Raw genomic sequence first — 21,362 nt, 5'->3', positions numbered from 1 at the left:
GAAGGCACACACACAAACAGTCCTTTCAATCTTCTTTGATCTCCCTTACTCTGTAATTAGTCACTTGTCTCCTCCACATGGACAATAGTAGAAGACACATGGTGAATCCTTTCCTATTTGTGTTATTGGATTACAGGAGCCAGATGCAGGTTATGGAGAAGTTCTCCTTTCCATCAGTTACCTGCCAGCAGCAAACCGCCTGCTTGTGGTACTCATAAAGGCCAAGAATCTTCATTCTAAACAGCTGAAAGAACTCCTTGGGAAAGGTGAGTAATATGGGCATCTTAACGGAATGTAACCAAAAGGAATTGAGTGTGTTGTTTAAATTCTATTACAGTATTGACATTTAATTACAGACTAAGAAAGCATATGAACTGTGAGCCAGAATGTTCCTTTACCTGAGAACTGGTCTGGAGCTTGGCAATCATGGGCAGTTAGGAAGTACTAATACTCAGCTAATCACATACGGTTGTTTTTACAGATGGTGTTTGAAGGTATCTATACAATTATTACTGTCTATTATCTACCTACCTATCTAGCTGTATCTATCCATCCACCTATCAATCCATTCATTTAGCCACACACACTTAAGCACTTCATACTGGCATGCTGATAATAAGATCACTCAGTCTCTGCACAACACCATTTTGGCAAGGTTTTCATTTGCGTTTATATCTCTATTCTTATTCCCAATTTCAGACCTTCACTTGCCCAGGTAGATTATAATGGGCTCTGCACAGTAAATTGTATTACTAAGGTCATATTGCATATATTGTATATGTATGTTATGGTATATAAAAGGTAATCAAAGCTATGAAGGTTGAGCATTCCTTATCCAAAAATCCAAAATCTGAAATGCCCTCAAATTTGAATGTTTTGCCACCAGCCACCCATTTCAGTCATTGTGGGGAAGGATGTAACATTCCTGCTTGTTTGTTTGTAAGACACTAGCAGATGAATGACAGTCTTGCCAGAGAGTGTTACACCCCTGGGCAGCGAGAGCACTGAAAACCAACACAGAGGCCAATAACAATATAATATCTTTATTGAAGCAAATAAAGTTCCAAAAGAAAATAAGCAGAAAAGTTGAGCAGGCAATTGACCTTTCAGGAAAGATCAAAATTAGTCCAATAAGTGAAAGTCTTATGTCCTATATTAAGGTCCAAAGTCCAGAAACCAAAACACACTCAACCTCGATTTGAGTATTAAGTGGGGAAAAGGAGCAAGGTAACACAGATGTGTTTTCTGGAGTGAACGTCCAAAAGCAAGATTTCAAGGCAAGGCACGAGCTAGATGTACTGGAGCTGAAACACAGTCCAAACTTGGGCAAGAAGGTAGACCAGCGCCCGGTCTACTCAGGAGTAAGCGCGCTGTCAGACCACTTGGGATTCAGGAGCTAGAGACGATGATGTTTCTCAGTGAGAAGTAACGTTGACACCACAAAGGAAAGTTCCCAGCGCAAAACTTTTATTGAAGTTCATAAGCTCTCCCAAACCAGGTGCCTGACTCCCTAATTCTTCCCAAGAGAACTGAGCTTGCCATAGTCACTGTGCCAGGTGCCTGACTCCCTAATTCTTCCCAAGAGAACTAAGCTTAGCCACAGTCACCACACTCCGCTACTCTGGCGCTTCTCCTCAAGCTTTGTCTCTGCGATCTCTCTGTTTTCAAAAAAGCCCTGCGATCAAACACTAACCCGTCAGGAGAATCTGGGAGAGCCAGCACTGTTTTAAGGGCATCCTTAATTGGCGCTGGCTCAGCAATGTCAATAGAAGGCATCTGGAAAGGTGTCACGACCCAGGCTGCAGAGCACCAATAACCATACACAGAGGCCAGAATCTATCTAATATCTTTATTGTAGGAATATATAAAGTTAATAAAAACAAGTGTAGAAAATAGTCCAGAATTAGACCTTTCAGGAAAGGTCAGAATTAGTCCAAAAAAGCAATGTCCAATAAGAAATATTAAGGTCCAAAGTTGTAATCCAATAACCGAAACACTCACTTTGCCAAGCAAAGTGAGGGGAGATGACAAGGTCCTTTAGTCCATGAAACTTGAGCGAGGCTAGGAAATAACTTGATACTTGAAACAAGGCTTGAACGTGGAACAAGGTAACTAAGAACAAGAACAAGGTCCGTGGAATAACTTGATAAATCCGTGGAACAAGGCAAGGATTGATCCTGGGAAACAAGGCAAAGTCCGTAGATAAACAAAGGCTGGGAAGCAAGGCGAAGGCTGGATAGCAAGGCAAGGCTTGAGCAGGAGCGAGGCTTGAACCGGAGCGCGCTGTCCAGACACAACTCGCTCCGTAGGCTGACGAATTGACTCCGCGAAGTTACTACGCGGGTAAAACACCTAAATAGAGTCTAGCTTCCCGCCGAAGCAGTTCTCTGGGAATCAGAACCGAAAGCTAACTCTGAGACCAGATGTGAGACTCCCCAAAGATTCTCACGAGAAGCAGTCTTAATTGGCCACATTCTTAGCTGCAATCCTCGCACTCCTGCGCGAAGCTGAATCTAAACTTCTCTGTTGTTTACAAAACTCCCGGCGCAAGAATACGGGAGAAGTAGGCTCTGGGCTTGTTTGACATACTTCTGGGAGACAACTTTCTTGCAGGTGCAAGGTTCCCAGATCTGCCTGGGAAAGATCTGGCTGAGAGGAATCCAGTTCAGACTGGGAAGGTAAAAAACCCAAGTTTTCATCTTCATCAGGAATTACAATGTCCTGAGCAGGACTACAAGGCCCATGAGTCATCACACTATCCCCCTCCTCAAGGCCCCTCCCAAACTGGGGCCCTCTCCCCGAGGCGCGAGGTCGCGGCTTGGCGGGATAGGTCTGATGAAAGCGACGGGTTAGATCAGGAGCATGGACTGTGGAGGCGTCTTCCCAAGAGCGTTCTTCAGGGCCAAAACCCACCCAGTCAATGAGATATTGTAGGCGGCGGCGGTGAAAGCGAGAATCCAAAATGTCCTCAACCTCGAACTCCTCCTCCCCATTCATCAAAACAGGAGGGGGGGCCGGTTGGTCTGTATCAGGACGCACACCATCCGCCGGAAGGAGCAGGGAACGGTGAAACACTGGGTGAATGCGCATTGAACGCGGAAGTTGGAGTTTGAAAGTCACGGGGTTTAATTGCGCCACCACTGGATAGGGGCCAATGAAACGGGCATCTAACTTCCGGCAAGGGCGGTGGGAGGGCAGAAAGCGAGTGGACAGGAAAACCCGATCTCCTACCTTGATTTCGGGGCCCGGCTGGCGATGTTTGTCAGCGTGGCGTTTATAGTCCTCCTTGGCTTGGTCCAGTTGCTGGAGCAAAAGTTGTTGCACCGCTGTGAGTTCCTGCAGCCAATCCTCTGCTGCGGGAACCTCTGAAGTTTCAATGACAGGGGGAAAGAAACGTGGATGGAAGCCGTAGTTTGCAAAGAACGGCGTTTCTTTTGTAGAAGCTTGAACTCCATTGTTGTAGGCAAACTCAGACAGTGGTAACAGAGAAGCCCAATTGTCCTGTTGATAGTTTACATAACAGCGAAGATACTGCTCCAAAGTGGCATTGGTGCGCTCCGTTTGCCCATCTGTTTGGGGATGATGAGCTGAAGATAAGCGAGAGTCTATGCCCAATAGTTTTTGTAGTGCCTTCCAAAAACGAGAGGTGAATTGAGATCCACGGTCTGTGACTAAACTCTTGGGCAATCCATGTAGTCTGAAGACATGTTGAAGAAATAAATCCGCAGTTTCCTTGGCCGTGGGGAGGCCTTCGCAGGGAATGAAATGGGCTAACTTGGTGAATAGGTCCACCACCACTAAGATCGTGGTGAACCCACAGGAAGGTGGTAGGTCAGTGATGAAATCCGCGGAAATTATTTCCCATGGGCGAGATGGGGTAGGAAGGGGGTGTAAAAGCCCTGAGGGCTTCTCCCTTCGTATCTTGGAGCGCTGGCATACTGGGCAGGTGTTGACATATTTTTCCACATCCTTGCGGATCTTGGGCCACCAAAAATCCCTTAGGATCAGATGCATAGTTTTAAATAGTCCGAAGTGTCCTGCTGGTTTGCAGTCATGACACAGACGAAGCGCCTTTTCCCTGCCCGGTCCGGGTGGGATATAGACATGATTTCTATAGCAGAGCAGCCCATCTTTAAGTGAAAAGGGAAAATGCAGACCTTGGCGAAGTTGGTCCTGCGCCCAGGCATCTGCTTGCTGACTAGCCCTGATTTCTTGAGCACAGATGGGTCCTGGAGTAGGGGAAGTTGAACCAATGGGAATGGATTTGGTGTTCCCCACCGTGAGCGTGGCAAAGTTCTCAGGTTGTAGCAGTTGGGATTCAAAGGTCTCCTTGCGTCCTGCAGCGTATTCCGGTTTACGTGACAGGGCGTCTGCTTGCTGGGTTTGGGCTGGGGTCACATAATGGATCTGGAAGTTGAAACGTTCAAAGAATAAAGCCCAACGTTGCTGCCTCTGATTTAGTTTGCGGGCAGTTCTTAGATGTTCTAGATTACGATGATCAGTGTGGACTTCAATGGGAAATTTGGCCCCTTCTAGCCAATGTCTCCAAGTTTCAAAGGCTGCCTTTATGGCCAGTAGTTCTTTTTCCCAAATGGTGTAATTCCTCTCTGGTGTGGTTAGTTGACGAGAATAAAAGGCACAGGGGTGGAGGTGATCTCCCACCGGTTGTAAGAGTACAGCCCCAATTGCCACATCAGAGGCGTCCGCTTGCACCACAAAAGGGGTTCCAGGATTTGGGTGCTGTAGAATTGGCTGGGAGGTGAATAGTTTCTTTAGTTGCTGGAACCCTTTCTCTGCTTGATCAGTCCAGCGGAAAGGCTGCTTTCCACGGATGCAGCTAGTGATGGGGTCGGACCAGCGGGCAAAATCTGGAATGAACTTGCGGTAGTAGTTCGCGAACCCCAAGAAACGCTGCACCTCTTTCTTGTTAGTTGGCGCCCGCCATTCCAATACTGCTGAAACTTTGGCTGGATCCATGGAAAGCCCTAGAGGCGAGATGCGGTAACCAAGGAAATCTACCTCTTGTAGATCAAAAGCGCATTTTTCCAGCTTGGCATAAAGTCCATGATCCCGCAATCGTTGTAACACCATTTTGACGTGGTTCTCATGTTCTGATTGTGATCTGGAAAACACCAAAAAATCGTCCAGGTAGATTATCAAGAACCTGTCTAGATAGTCCTGAAAAATGTCATTGACAAAATGCTGGAACGTTGCGGGGGCTCCGCATAAACCGAAATTCATAACTCGGGACTCAAATAATCCGAATTTGGTCTGGAAGGCGGTCTTCCACTCGTCCCCTTCCCTGATGCGAACTAAGTTGTAAGCCCCCCGAAGATCCAGCTTGGTGTAAACCTTGGCTCCTCGAAGCCGATCCAGTAGATCCGAGATTAAAGGCAGGGGATAGCTGTTCCGCTTGGTGATATTGTTCAATGCTCTGTAGTCCACCACCAAGCGTAGTTCCCCTGACTTCTTCTTCACAAACATCACTGGGGAGGCGGCTGGGGATTGAGAGGGTCTGATGAATCCCTTGCGAAGGTTTGTCTCTAGGAATTCCCTGAGAGCTTCTTGCTCTGGTTCAGTCAGGGAGTAGAGATGCCCTCGCGGGATCGGGGCCCCCTCCACCAAGTCAATGGCACAGTCATAAGGTCTATGTGGGGGTAATTTTTCGGCTTCTTTCTCATTGAATACATCCCAATACTCGGAGTACTTCTTTGGCAAGGTGATGATGGGCTCGGTGTCTGTGGCATGGCATACCTTGGCTACGAGGCAATGGTTTTGGCAGTACGGTGAAGCAAACTGCAGTTCTCTGTTGGACCAGGAGATGTTAGGGTCGTGGAGAGTCAGCCATGGAATTCCCAAAATCACAGGGAAATGGGGAACCTCGGTAACAAAGAAGGAAATCTCTTCCATATGTTCCCTTATCCACATCCTGGTGGGTTCCGACCACTGACTTACGGGGCCCGTCTTGAGGGGACGGCCGTCTATGGCTTGCACCACACGGGCATTCTTGAAATCATGATATTGTAATCCCAGAGAGTCGGCATACTCTCTATCGATGAAATTGTTGGTAGCTCCAGAGTCTATCATGGCGTGGATCATGACGGGTCCCCTTTTTGCTGACCATAATGTGACCACGAGAAGGAACAGGACCCCGGTTGGCGGCTCTTGGATGGATTTTTTGACCGGGTTGGCGAGCCCCTCTACACCCGGTCGTTGGCTTCCCCCGCCGGCTGTGTGCCAGTCGGCTCAGACGCCTTCGTCTCCGTGGAGGACGCCGCCGCAAGACGGGCGGCAGGCTTCCCTTTGGCTGGGCACTCTCTGGCGAAGTGGCCCCCGTTCCCGCAGTACCAGCAGAGGTTTAAGCGTTGACGACGGGCCTTCTCGGCGGCATCTAGTCTGGGACGCACATTGCCCAACTGCATCGGCACCTCCTCGCCTCCTCTGGGGTATGGGGTTGGCGGTGGGGGTCTCCACACCGGACGTGGCTGAACGCTGGCGGGAGCGGGGGGTTTTGCCCCGGCTCTACTGCCCTGGCCTCGAACCCACTGTTTCCTGTTGGCAATCATGACTTCAGCCCGTAAACATTGATCAATGAGTGCCTCGAGGGTCTGGGGAGGATCCACCTTGGAGATTTCTTCCAGCATTTCAATGTTGAGACCCTCCCGGAATTGTCCCCTGAGGGCTACATCGTTCCAGCCGGTGTTGTGGGCCAGCACTCGGAACTCGGCTATATACTGAGACATAGGTCTGTCTCCTTGGAAAAGGCGACGGAGTTTGTGACCGGCTGCCTCCAAATTGTCCTCGATTCCCCAAGTCTCCTTGAGGTGGTCCAAGAAGTGTTGCGCTGATCTTAGGTGTGGAGAGGCTTGGTCGAACAGTGCCGTCGCCCAGCTGGCCGCTGGCCCGTCTAGAAGACTGTAAACCCATGCCACTTTGATGTCTTCTTGGGGAAACTCGGCAGCACGGGCCTCCAGATAAGCTTGACATTGGCGACGGAAGACATGAACCTTAGAAGCTTCTCCAGTAAACTTGGTTGGCAACGCCATGGCCGGAAGACGAACTCCGCGTTCCTTCAAACCCCTTATTTCTCCATCCTGTGCATTGAGCTTATCACGGATTCGGTCCACCTCTTCCTTGTCGATGGTGTAGGTAATCGGCTGGCCGCTCGGCCCAGGTACGGTTCCGGTAGACATTCTGGCCGAGGTTAATTGGTGCTTAGGGTGGCGGAGTCAAACTGTCACGACCCAGGCTGCAGAGCACCAATAACCATACACAGAGGCCAGAATCTATCTAATATCTTTATTGTAGGAATATATAAAGTTAATAAAAACAAGTGTAGAAAATAGTCCAGAATTAGACCTTTCAGGAAAGGTCAGAATTAGTCCAAAAAAGCAATGTCCAATAAGAAATATTAAGGTCCAAAGTTGTAATCCAATAACCGAAACACTCACTTTGCCAAGCAAAGTGAGGGGAGATGACAAGGTCCTTTAGTCCATGAAACTTGAGCGAGGCTAGGAAATAACTTGATACTTGAAACAAGGCTTGAACGTGGAACAAGGTAACTAAGAACAAGAACAAGGTCCGTGGAATAACTTGATAAATCCGTGGAACAAGGCAAGGATTGATCCTGGGAAACAAGGCAAAGTCCGTAGATAAACAAAGGCTGGGAAGCAAGGCGAAGGCTGGATAGCAAGGCAAGGCTTGAGCAGGAGCGAGGCTTGAACCGGAGCGCGCTGTCCAGACACAACTCGCTCCGTAGGCTGACGAATTGACTCCGCGAAGTTACTACGCGGGTAAAACACCTAAATAGAGTCTAGCTTCCCGCCGAAGCAGTTCTCTGGGAATCAGAACCGAAAGCTAACTCTGAGACCAGATGTGAGACTCCCCAAAGATTCTCACGAGAAGCAGTCTTAATTGGCCACATTCTTAGCTGCAATCCTCGCACTCCTGCGCGAAGCTGAATCTAAACTTCTCTGTTGTTTACAAAACTCCCGGCGCAAGAATACGGGAGAAGTAGGCTCTGGGCTTGTTTGACATACTTCTGGGAGACAACTTTCTTGCAGGTGCAAGGTTCCCAGATCTGCCTGGGAAAGATCTGGCTGAGAGGAATCCAGTTCAGACTGGGAAGGTAAAAAACCCAAGTTTTCATCTTCATCAGGAATTACAATGTCCTGAGCAGGACTACAAGGCCCATGAGTCATCACAAAAGGAGGTGAATCTTGCTGATGTGGAAGAAAACCAAAGTCTTCTTCGTTCTGGTCAGCAATGGCCACAGGGTCAGGGGCCAAAGGTATCACAGGGAGCTTCCATACAGAAGTATACTGTGCTGTATTTTTTTTAAAAAAAAAATCAGGTCCATTATATCCTCAGTCTGTGACATCTTTAGTATCTTCAGCCTCATGTTTCATATGCAACACAGGTCGCAAAACAATGAGTTATGAGGATCTCTCTAAACGCAGAGCAATGGATGCAGTTGGGCTTGTTTAGATTTGAGTCTGTCTCCAAGTTTTGTCATTACTGTAAATATTGCAAAATTCTGGTTCCGAGTGTTTCAGATGAGGAAGAAGGGGTACTCAACTAGTAGTAGATATGATGGAACTGTAATTCGTGTTTCTACACCATTCCTGTGTGAAGCAACATTATTAACCTTTTGTTGGACATCTACCATTTCTGCACAAGTTTGTAGACCCCATTAAGGATTCATAGGCAGATGAGTTAGTGGGGAAAACCCTTCCCCCATTGGCCATTCTGACTGCCTGTCACTCTGTTCTCTCCTCCTGTCACCTTTCTTGTTAGACTGATACTTCTCTGAGTAACACCTCTTTTTCTGAGTGCATAGCAAGCTCCTGAATGCTCAATTTTTTTCTTCTCCTGTGAACATGGAGAAACAAGATGTCTGTTGTGAGTTAGTTAGATGCTAGTTCCTGTTAACTTTCCAGTATGGATATGTACTTCTTTGAATAACATCTTTTTTTAACTTTTAAGCTTGACTCTCTTCCTGAATAGCCTAAGCTCAATAGCTCTACTGCTGGCACTAGAAACTTCTGATCTGCTGAACCACTGCTACTCCTGTTGTTACTGCTTTCCTATTTTGAATGCCTTTTTGTTTTTGGAAATGACCCCCCCCCCCCCCCAAACACCTTTTAGGCTGGCCATCAGCAATTACTGATATATAGTAATTGCTGTAACTTTAGGAGCCTTACTTACAAAACTAGAAGTACGGTAACTGGAATTCAATCCCTTTTTGGGGGGGAAGAAAAAAAGCATTTCCTTGAGGCTCAGAACATCTCAGGATAAACCTATAAATGCTATCCTTATACATCTTAGAGAGTGTGAGTGCTAGTTTTCAGATAGCAGAATGACAGAAGGAGGGAGGGAGGGAGGGGGGGATAAAAACTTGATTTCTCTGTGCATGCGTCACATATTCCACTTCCTCAAATCTGGGCACATATTTTGTATATTATGTAACTTATTTAAATTATGCATATTGATCCAAAATTGTGTTTTTGTTGTGTGTCCCTCCCTTGCTTCATGCACTGACATCCCTTGCTCTCATGTCCCTCATGCCTTAAGTACCAGAGCAGACTTCTTTCTTTCAGAAAAAATGTCAGCTGATTACCTCCATATATTGCCCCATGCCTTGTCTTCTACAGAAACTAGAGACTTACTGTTTTTTGTTTTTGTTTTTATATATATAAAAAAAAGATAAAAAAGAGAAAGACCTTGGAATGCAGGTGTTAAAGTAGGCTCTGGGTGGCATGCCTAGAATCTGGGTAAAGCTCAGCTATCCCATTAATATTACAACCCTAATCATAGAAGAAGTGATAATGGTGAGAGGAGTACACTTTTGCCCACCTGCACCTTTTTTTGGAAGGCCAGGAGAAAATGTCTGGGAACGTAGATCAATGAAGGCCAACCATCAAATAACTTTGTTTTATCCTTTTTCCTGCAGATATATCTGTCAAAGTAACACTGAAGCACCAGGCCCTGAAACTGAAGAAGAAGCAGACAAAGCGTGCAAAACACAAGATTAACCCGGTCTGGAATGAGATGATTATGTTTGAGGTGCCCCATGATCTGCTCTGTGCCTCCAGTGTGGAGCTGGAGATGTTAAGTCAGGATGGTGATGGGCAAAACCACTTACTGGGCAAGTGCAGTCTTGGTCTGCATGCCACTGGAACAGAGAGGAGTCACTGGGAGGAGATGCTGAGGAACCCCAGAAAGCAGATTGCTATGTGGCATCAACTTCACATGTAACTAAGGTAGTAGAAATGCTGATCAACTATCGGTCAGTAAACTGGTTTCAGTGCCGAGGGAAGAAAGAGCTGTGTCAGCATTCCCCAAAACTTGAATTAGATCCATTCACATGATCAAGCACAATTCTTGTACTATTTCTGTTGCCCCTAAATATTTCCTACTAAAAGAATACTTTATACATTAGCAGAGCAAGGTGTTGAATGGTTCATTAATACATAGTAATTCCTAATTTAGTTGCATGATCCCATTTCCACTTTTTTAGGCCTTTGCACCTAGGATAGAATTTGGGTTTTTACTAATTTATATATTATTTTTGAAAAGCAAGTTGAAATGAAAGTAGAATTTATTCCAAACATTAAAAACACAAAAATTATCTTGTTGCAGAAAATTTCATCATTTTCCTTCCAAATGTGGCAAGGAAATAAACCTAAAACCAAGAGGAATTTGACAACTATCCTGTTCTTGGTACCAGCATCATTAGTGAATGTCTAACTCTATTTATTCATTTGCTCTTTATACATTTTTTTCAGTACCACAGCTTGGAAAAATTATTTTATCATTCTACAACTCAGATTCATCCAGGCATTGTGGCCATTGTGCCATCTACATTACATACACTCTGCACAGAATAACAGAATAGATATTTACCCCAAGGTACTTACAGTAAAGCCAGAACAAGAACACCCTGAACACTCCCAGTCTTCAATTTTGGAAACTAAGTGGTGGTGGGACTGACTAGTATTCAGATGAAGCGTCTCCAGATAGAGCTAGGATTGAATCTGAAGAGGCACTGTAAGTCGGAGTCGAAAATAATGAGACCAATGGTCTCAGTATAAGGCAGGTTCCTACATGCTATTGTACCCCCAAGGAAAACAAGTGACCAAAGAGAAAGAAATTGAGACAAATAAAGAGGAAGAAAGTACAGTTATTAATAGTTAAACTTAAGGTCAAATATTTGACATATTAACCTGCATGGCTTTTGTTATATATCTAGCAGCCCTGGGGTAGTAATTACATACTAAAGCCACAAGACTATGGCAGGTAGGAATGAGTGGGTTGAACTCACCTCTGCCCTGTCAAAGGTTATAGTCACACCACAAAATTATAGCAGTTTGCCACCACATTACCTGTCGTGGCCTATTGTTACGGAATTCTGAAATTTATAGTTTTATAACATATTTACCCTTCTCTATCTGAGAGCTCTCGTGCCACAAGTTATTTTTAGACCATGGCTCTCAGAATCCTCTGCACAATGTGATAATTGACCAGAAGTTGAAAATCTGGTCTATCAGAATTGTCTTCTGATTTAGTTCCTAGTTTATGAAAGGCTTATCCCAAGTCCAATGCAGTTCCATGACAAAACTGCCCCCTAACACATCCTAGTGTGTGTGGTGGAGTTTTTGAGTTATTGTTTCAAAGGAAAATAAAATAAAATTGGGGACAGAGGTCAGGTCAGGTCATTGCTTTCCAAGGTTCTGAAGGGATCTAATTCATTCCATAGTTACTGGCAGCTATTCATCTCTGGACTAGACAATCATCCAGTTGCCCCAATTTGGCAGGGACAGTATCAATTAATCCTGTGTTATCTCACTGTTTGCTCTCAAAATAATCCAGTTTCTCCTCTCTTCCTTTGCTTCATGCTCGGTTAAATTTAATTGGTACAAACTGAGTTTGAAATAGAACTATAATTTGCACTCAGTTAACTATGCAGGGAAGGAAAAAAGGAAGGAGCAGAATCTTGCCCTTCCCAAAACTTTCAGGCAAGAGCAACCAGCTGCAGCCTCTCCTCGAATTTGTGTTCTTTCTCCTGTCAATTCATCTGATGTTGCTGTTTTCATGCGTGAAAGGTTGAAGAGTATGAAGTTATAGCTGTACAATCTGAACCCTAAGATTCTATATAATAAGATATTATCTCCTCCTCTTTCTCCTCCTCCTCCTCGGTTTCATGGTCTACCAAGTATTACTGACTGAAGGTTTAGATCATCAATTATTTGGATTCTGTTTAAGAATCTCAGAATCTAGAATGATTCATTGAATAACATGGTACATTTCAAGTAATGCAGCTTTTGTCATTGTTCTATTGTAATTACACTACCTATAGCAATTTCATTCAGATGTTTTGTCACTCCATTTGAAATTGCTTCTAGAGAACCTATCAATACTGGAAACACAGTTATTTTCTCTTCTCAGAAGCCCTGGATAGGTTTTGGCATTTCAAAATAATTTCCTTCTCTATCTATAATCCAAGCTCCCCTGTTATGTCTGACATATTATGTTTTAAATCTTTGCCAATTTGAATCTTAACATTTTTGCTTCAATATTTTTGACAACCTTTTCAGACCCATCAATTCAGCTGGTGAATCGTATTCTTTGCATAAATACTAAAGTACAATTGCAGCAATTTATCATACTATACCTTATATTTATTCTGTGTGATCTTGCAGCAGGAATTGATAGGGTGCACAACAGATTTATTATTGTTATTATGGCTATTCCGCTCAAATTCCACCTTCTCCTCAAAATTTGAACTTAGCAATATTAAAACAAATACCGATAAAATGCATGGAAAGATGTAAAAACATGGAAAAGTTTGTTAAAAGACACTTAAGCCAGCAACCACATAATTAAGACAAATATACAAAAGAGGCTCAACATAAAAACAACTGTAGCAGAACACTATTAGAACCACTTATGGTCAGTTCCTAAAAGTCTGTTGGAATAGAAATGTTTTTTTACCTGCAGGAAGACAGCAAGGTGGAGATGTTTGGACCTCCATAAGGTCCAAAGCCACCATGAAAACCTCCTGCCAACCTAGCAGTTCGAAAACATGCAGATGTGTGTAGATCAATAGGTACCATGCTGGCGGGAAAGTAACAGCACTCCATGCAGTCATGCTGGTCACATGACCTTGGAGGTGTCTACGGACAATGCTGGCTCTTCAGTTTAGAAATGGAGATGAGCACTAACCCCCAAAGTTGTACTAGACTTAATTTCAAGGGATTACAGTGATGGGGGTGAATTTGCTCTGGGTTTTAATCTGGGTTTTAGTCACCTTGTATCTCATTTTGAGAGAAAAACAGGATATCAAATAAGTAAATAAACTTTAAAGAAGCTGCTAGCCAAGGTGGCAAATCCAATTGTTAGAGCCATTCCCTTAAAAAGATAGATGCAACACAGATGGAAAGCTTAATTTCCTTCTTTATTTTTCATTTTTCAATTCTCATGAAGAGCAAATCAGTGACAGATACATCTGTTAACTGAACTGCTGTGACGTAGAAAATGTTAGTTCAGACCAAGGATACATTAAATTGCTGAACAGATTACTGTCATCATGGTTGCTTTTAAAGTTCAAATTGCCTGGCGGGAGGGGAGTTGAGGATAGGTAGTCAGGAAAGGAAAAGAAAGGGCTAGAATTAATTCTATATTCTGTCCTTTTAACAGAAAAATATGAATGTCCAAGTTGTCCAGAAAGATTGCCTGTTGGAGCGCATGCATACATGCTTTATTTAGTAAGAATAATTGGAAATATAATTAACTATTTTAGCCTACACTGCTTAACCTTCTTATGATATTTTACTCCTTTGCTATTGGGACAAGTGAAACTGTCCAGTGCAAACAGTGTGGTAAATCTGAAAGTTATTGGTTATGTCAGACTTGCATTTTAAGGATAAGCAAAGCAATCTGGTCTCTCCACTGGCCCTATTAGATAACTTTTTTAAAAACTTGCCAGCATTTTAAATGATGGAATTTTATGAATAATAATAATAATAATAATAATAATAATAATAATAATAATAACTTTATTCTTATTCTTATACCCCGCCTCTATCTCCCCAAAGGGGACTCAGGGCGGCTTACATGGGGCCAAGCCCGAATAAAAACAATAGCAATATAAAACATAACAATAGACAAAAGACATGCACAATTATAAAAATTTAAACATTAGCCAATAAAAACAAATGACAAGAACTAATAAAAACGGATTAAAATGGAGAGGTTGTAAAAGTAGACTGGGTAAGGTGCACCATATAAATATTGTAAACACGAGGTGACTGATAAAGTGCTACAAATTAATAGGAAGGAGAAAGTTAGTCCAGTCTCCCAAAGGTTTACAGATCGCTTTACTGCTGATCTTTCTTGTGGATCAGTTCTTGTGACTCACAATTGCCGGATTGTGCAGCTGAAGCAGAAACCCATTCTTGGCAAAGTACAAATATAAACCAACACCCTCTTTGGTTCTTTATGTCATATCTTTCCACATCAAGGATGTACCATGTAGAAAATGAGGCTCTAACAAAAACACAATAGTACTGATGTCAGGTTCAGACAGATCCATGCACAAAGGCATAGATTTTCCAACCGTGGATCTCATGCCAAATTGTATGAACACACTGCATGATAGGGTTAAACAATTGGATAAAATTAACTAACTACATTTGGCAGAGCATGTGTCCACACTGTTCCAGCACGGCCCAATCTGAGTCCTTTATATCTATATGAATTGGTTCTTTCAATTGTTGCTCACTGCAGTGAGTCACAGCCACAATTGTGATGTGTGCTTCTATTAGATTTAGTTTATCAAATCACCTGCACATACTGAATTCACATGTACTTTACCTGCGCTTTGTAATGTGATGATCTGTCTTAGTCTTTTTCTGAAACAAGTTGATTTGCCACTTGTAAAAGTAAGTGTGTAATGTGAATTGTGATGTAGCAGCAACAAAGGAGAGGAGACATAGCTGTCAGCAGGAGAGGAGGCAAAGGACAACTTTGGTCATATTTACCAGCTCAGCTTGACTATCTAAAGGTAACAAGGTGATATGGCTTTTTCTTGTATGTGCACTTTTGAAGGTCATTTTGAGAGATGTCTGAGTAGATCTGATGTCCGAATTCTGTAAATATACACACACAGTTTGAAAAGCTGTAAAAAGGCTAGGAACATTCATCTGATAAAATATAATGGATAGGCCCAGAGGGACAGATCGCATTGGCTAACCCTTTCAAATTATATATTTATTGTTTTAAAAAGCCAAGTATTTGTTGTTGTCATTGTATTCAATGTTCAAAGCACAAGATAAAAGCATGAAAGTTGGTATCCAATTTTACAACACAAGAAAATCAATAAAATTCAGCCATAAACACGTGATACCCCAGTGAATCAATGTGTTGTTTTATTTATTTGGGTGTTGTCTCCGCTCCCCGCAATAACACTGCAATACATGCAGTTGAAAAATCTGCATTTTTATTAGTCTTTTAATGAGTGTGTGAACAACATTGTCAGTAAAAGATGATTATACAACCAAAGAACATTATAGTAATGATCATAGTGAAACATCAACACAGGCAATCCACAAAAGAACTATAATGACAACCACAACATTTTGATGGTTGAACTGAAGATTTTTTTTTAGCAATCTTCTATTCAGATGGAAGAGAAGGCTCCCAAATCATTAGAACAACAGTCCTGATAGGCTTTCTCTTCTATGGTTCACATTTAGCTATCTTCAGTGTTTTATTTGCTGCATTAGATACACCTTAAGAACTATCTGCTAAGATATTGCTATGTTTTAGTGAAGATCAAAGAGGAAACAGGAAATCTAAAGACACAGGTATGATGAGAACTTATGACTAATATTCATGCTACACATTCTAGTGTTCCCTTAAGGAGAAGTTTTCAGTTACGTAGTTTTCTGAGATCTTATAAGAGTATGGTGACTAGTTTCTATATTAGTTTTTAAATTAAAATTTCATTGTATAAATATGCAGTTTTAAAACAGGCTTTATAGTAAGCATTATAGTCTTTGTGAAGGCTGGCAGAAGCCATGGGGATTTAATGATATGAATGTTGGACTGGGACTTTAGGAGACTATAATTTGGAACCCAGCTCAGACATGGAAACCCAGCAGATGATCTTTGGTAAATCACACTGCCTCAGCTGGAGCCTCCGATGGCCTAGGGGATAAAAGCCTCGTGACTTGAAGGTTGGGTTGCTGACCTGAAAGCTGTCAGGTTCTAATCCCACCCAGGGAGAGCTCTCTCTTTCAGCTCCAGCTCCATTCGGGGACATGAGAGAATCCTCCCACAAGGATGGTAAAACATCAAAACATCCGGGCGTCCCCTGGGCAACGTCCTTGCAGACGGCCAATTCGCTCACTCCACAAGCAACTCCGGTTGCCCGTGACACGGAAAAAAACCCTGCCTCAGCTTTATCTGAAAGTAATGGCAAACCTATTGTGAGTACATTTTGCCAGGAAAACGGTACCATAGAATTGTCATACATCAGAGTTAAATGTAAATTGAAAAAGCCATACTATGGAACATTTTCAGTTTTCACAGTGGTCATGAGATATCTTTATGGGAGCGAACATGGTAAGGGCATTCCCTACTTCAAATTTCACCTTAACTACGAGCCACAAACTTGCAAGGTTGACCTCAGCAATTCAACAAGGAATATATGGCTGACAATACTGAACTGCTTTGTTCGATTGCTGAAAGTTGTATTTATGTTAAAGCTCTGAACACTCAAAAACTGGGCAGCCATATGATTGGGATGGGCTAACTCTGGATTACCCACATGATGTAGGCAGGTTGGATTAGATGACTAAAAAATTCCTTCTATTCGTTGATTACTCAGTTCAGTGACCAATATTACTGTTGCTGCAACAGCACTAGGATATTTGTATAATGCAAAACAACTTTTAAAGGCGTATTTAAAAATGAACTTGCATTTCTCAGGAGCACCCTCATAGGAATTTCCATCAAATACATGTATCAAACATACATTTTAACAGTAGAAGCAGGCTGGTGTGCATGTTTCAGTTTATCTAAAGTTGTAGTGTTTGTGCTGCAAGTTATTTTCAACTTAATGGGATTTGTTCAGATGAGGCTGACCCAAGGTCACTGGGTAAGTTTCCATGGCCGAGCAGACATTTGAATCTTAGTTTTCAGAGTCATACTCCAAAACTCCAACTACTACATGATACTGGCTCTCTAATCAGTTAAACCATCCAATATCCCTCTAATTCCAGAGGATAAATTCAAGCATTTTCTTTATGGGATCAGAGAGACTAAAAAGTCATTAAAGCAGATTGTACGAGTGACAAACAATAATCAATATTTCCAACTTTGGCAGCAGAATTCAAAGACATAGCCATGTAGGTCTGGATCAATATGCAAAAAGATCATGTAGTATCTCCAAGGCTAACCAAAAGAAAGAAACTGCAAGTCACTTCTGGTGTGAGAGAATTGGCCATCTGTAAGGATATTGCCCAGGGGACGCCCGGATGTTTTGATGTTTTTCCCATGCTTGTGGGAGGCTTCTCTCATCAGCTGGAGTTGATAGAGGGAACTCATCTGCCCCCTCCCCGGTTTGGATTCAAACCAGCAACCTTCAGGTCAGCAATCCAACCTTCAAGTCATCAGTCTTGCTGGGACAAGGTTTTAATCCACTGCACCACCGGGGGCTAAGAAAGAAGTTGGAGGAACTAGACAAGAGCCTGAAGTGTAAAGATATAACATGGAATACCAACATTAGGATTCATATTTGCCATGCCTATGTATTGTTGTTAGGAGCTGGACAGTGAAGACAGGTAATAAGAAAAAAAAACCCTACTCATTTGAAATGTGTTGTTACAGAGGCAAATAAATGGGTCCTGAAGCAAATTAAACCTGAACTCTTCCTAGAAGCCAAGATGTTTAAACTGAGACAGTACTACAATGAACATGAGAGTACATTTCACACGAGAAATGACTATAATGCTTGGTAAGACAGAAGGCAAAACCCCCTAGGATTACCGCAACTGATTGGGCTTATTATGGTTATTTATACTCTGTTTTCTCTCTCTACAAAAGAGACGGATAACATATCTACTTGATGAGAAAAGTAGATATCTCAAAAAGTAGTAAGAGCTCCATTTTTGTATGCTTATTCATTTCCCAGCAGGAAACCTGTAGTCAATGAAAGAGACCATCAGAAGAGAATAAATGCCTTGTCCAATTTGGCTATACTCAAATATAAACTTCTGTTCTGTTCCACCTTTCCACCTTAGACAGACAGTGTTACTTTGATAAGATTATTTTATTCTTCAATAGCTTTTCAGTTTAGCTTCAACACTAAGCAATTTAGTCATTAGGGAATACTGTACATTTAGCACAGTGCAAATTTAAAACACTTCATGTTTGCTACACTATCATGGTGACAAAATATTCTCATGCAGTAAAAGATTGTGCCAGCAAGGGAGTAAGTAGAATATTGATGCATTTAAACTCCAAAAGCAGCAACTGAGTACAATCACAATGATTTAAAAAAGAAAGGCTTCTTTACTTTGCTTCAGAAGTCTTGTTTTATACACATACAAAGGTATCCCGTCTTAATGGATTAAATGTCATGCTGAGGGAAAGGTGTATTGCAGAAAGCAAGAGTTTCCCCTACCTCTGGTTTGCTGCTATCAGCAGAGATCTTCTCTCTCAAATGCCTGGGACAACTCTGACTTTGCCTAAGAGGGAGTCCTAAATAATTTTCTACATTTTGAAGCTTTGCCATGAGTTCTTCATATGCTGATTCAGGAAGCAACTAATAGGCTGTGGGGTGTCTGGGGTGGTTTTGCAAGAAAGAAGGCAAGATTTAACAAAGATCATATTGCTGAATGTCAATTGCACCTACCTGCAGTGGCTGTTTCAAGACACTCTTTGCATTCAGCTTTTCCAGAACATGGAAACATCAGGAATTATTTTTTTTTCCCGATGGAAGAGTTAGGGGAAAATTTTTTGCCTGTTGGTTTCTTCTTCGTCTTCTTCTTGCTATATTGTTGCAGTTTATCAAAATGAGAGCCCCTATAATGAACAATCCTGCTCTTAGTCTCACAAACTCAGCCTTGGTACGCTCTAAGTTTGTATTTGTAATGCAGTCTTCAACTTTTCATTTCTGCCTTAAACAAGCAACAGAGCTGAAGGCAGTTCCTTTGTAATTATACAAAAAAGATCACCATATATACAAAAATGCAGAAGGAAACATGTTGATCATGAAACGCATGGCAATCCTACATTGTGATTGCACTTTTATCAGGCCAATGAGAACGGCGGAAAATCTTTTCCAAACTCAAAATGGTTCAGTTTTCTTCTATCCTCCCCCGGAACTTGAAGCATCTTTCCTTATATATAATGGCATAACTTTTGTTAGTATTTCTTGCCTAAGAAAACCCTATGAAATTCATTAGGTTGCTGTAAGTCAACAGGTACGTAATTTGAAGGCACATACACAAACACTCATAGTGGTGCTTTTCCTTATGCTCCATTGGTGGGGGCAATTCAGTTTGACCTCACGTTAGCATCCAGTTCAAGTTTTGGGAGCTGTGGAATCATAACATGGAGCTATGGAGCTCTAATGCAGTGTACATAGTTCTGCATTGTTGGTTTGCAACTGTAACCTGCCCTGATATATTTTAATAGGCTGGGATATCTTCTAGAGTAGTGGTTCCCAAACTTATTTGGCCTACCGCCCCCTTTCCAGAAAAAAAATATTATTCAGCACCCCCTGGAAATTATTATTTTTTAATTTTAATAGCAATTAAACAGAAAGATATATGTATTAATGTTTCTACCTTTTTCATAAAATATAGTAAAGAAAAGTGTAAATTAGAAATATTGAAGTTTTAAATTATGAAACTATTTTTTGAACTCAGAATAGAAAGGTAATACAAAAAAGTTAAAACATTCAAAATCATCTTAATGAGAAGGATGAATCTGGTATGCTGCTATCAATTTAGTAATCCTCGACTCTATTTTCGTCAGCAGTAACCTTAAATCAACGCGATTGACTATTTTTGTTAATAAATTGGTTACCAGACTGAATCCACGTTCCAGTAAATATGATGAAGGAAATGCAATTAAGAACTTTTGAATTACTGCCCATATTTCAGGAAAAGCCATAGGGATCTCCTTTTGCAGCCAGAATTGGTGGTAGCCACTTTTGAATTTAAATTTAAATTCATCATTTGTAGTTACTTCCATCAGTTCTTCTTGTAACTGTGGAGATTCTTCTGTGTTTGCACTTGAAAAATGCAAACACAAATGCACCTGTAGCCATCACTGCCCTCCTGGATCGCTGCAGCGCCCACCAGGGGGCGGTAGCGCCCACTTTGGGAATCACTGTTCTAGAGTGTTATATGCATACCACACTTTGGGAGAAAAGGAGGTGTGACTTTATTGAATTCTTTTTGAGAAAAAATAGATAGTGTTTCCTCGCAATTTCGCAGTTCGCTTTCCACGGATTTGTTCTATTGTGGACTTTTAAAATTATGTATGTATTTGTTTAACCACCCCATTGCTGCTGCTGCTTCTCCTCAGGGCTGCCCCCTTGCTTCGGTCCTGACATGTGGCTCTGGCTGCCTCTGCCAGGGAAGAAGGAACGCCGCTCCACTCCATGAGTGAGTGAGGAAGGGCGGGTGACATTGACGGCAGAAGAGCCTGGAAGAGGTGGTTATACTCCTCTTCTGCCGCCGCCGCTCTAGCCAGCCATGCTGGGAAATGTGGAGGACTCTGAAGAGAGGGCGGTCCTTCTTCCCGACTTTCACTCCTTTTTCCGCTTCCTCCTCTCCTCCTCCTCATCACACGCCAGGCTCCTCCTCCTGCTAGGCCCAAGGTGCACCTGGCGAAAGAGGTGGAGGAATGGCAGCACTTCGCCCCGCTCGCCTCTGATGCAGGGGAAGCAAGGCAGCACCACGCTGCCTGTTGTTTTTCCTCGCACAGGCACTTGCTCCCCTGTTCAGGATCCGCTTGCCACAGGCAAAGGCAGGAGAGTGAGAGTGGGTGTGAGCATCTGGACGAGGAAAAGCAGCAGGCGGCGCTGCCTTGCTTTGCCTTGCCTTGCTTCCCCTGCATCAGAGGCGAGCAGGGTGGGGCAATGCCGTTCCCCCGCCTCTTTCGCCAGGTGCGCCTTGGACCTAGCAGAGCCCACGCTGTGCCGCTTCTTCTTCCCTCCAGGTCTGCTGACAGGGAGGCCGGCCACGTGTGCACCGGTGAGTGGGGGAGGCCGAGCAGGGCCTGACCGTGGGTGGGTCGTGAGGGGAAAGGACCAAAATAATGTATAAATATTAAAATTAAAATAG

General features: G+C 42.9%; 1 protein-coding gene across 1 annotated transcript in view; it reads left to right on the top strand.

Moving 5' to 3' along the window:
* syt13 (synaptotagmin 13) overlaps positions 1-15,403 on the top strand; it is a 47,700-nt gene extending 32,297 nt beyond the window's left edge. The window contains exons 5-6 of the mRNA XM_008105544.3: positions 137-266; positions 9,953-15,403. Coding sequence (XP_008103751.1) covers positions 137-266; positions 9,953-10,257 — 435 coding nt within the window. The 3' untranslated portion in view covers positions 10,258-15,403. The remainder of the gene's footprint in view (positions 1-136; positions 267-9,952) is intronic.
* Positions 15,404-21,362: the final 5,959 nt, after the last annotated feature.

This window comes from Anolis carolinensis, chromosome 1, assembly GCF_035594765.1.
Source record: "Anolis carolinensis isolate JA03-04 chromosome 1, rAnoCar3.1.pri, whole genome shotgun sequence".
In the NCBI taxonomy this organism is placed as follows: Eukaryota; Metazoa; Chordata; class Lepidosauria; order Squamata; family Dactyloidae; genus Anolis; species Anolis carolinensis.
Note: the sequence above shows the minus strand (reverse complement) of the source record. Positions and strands in the feature narration are given on the sequence as shown.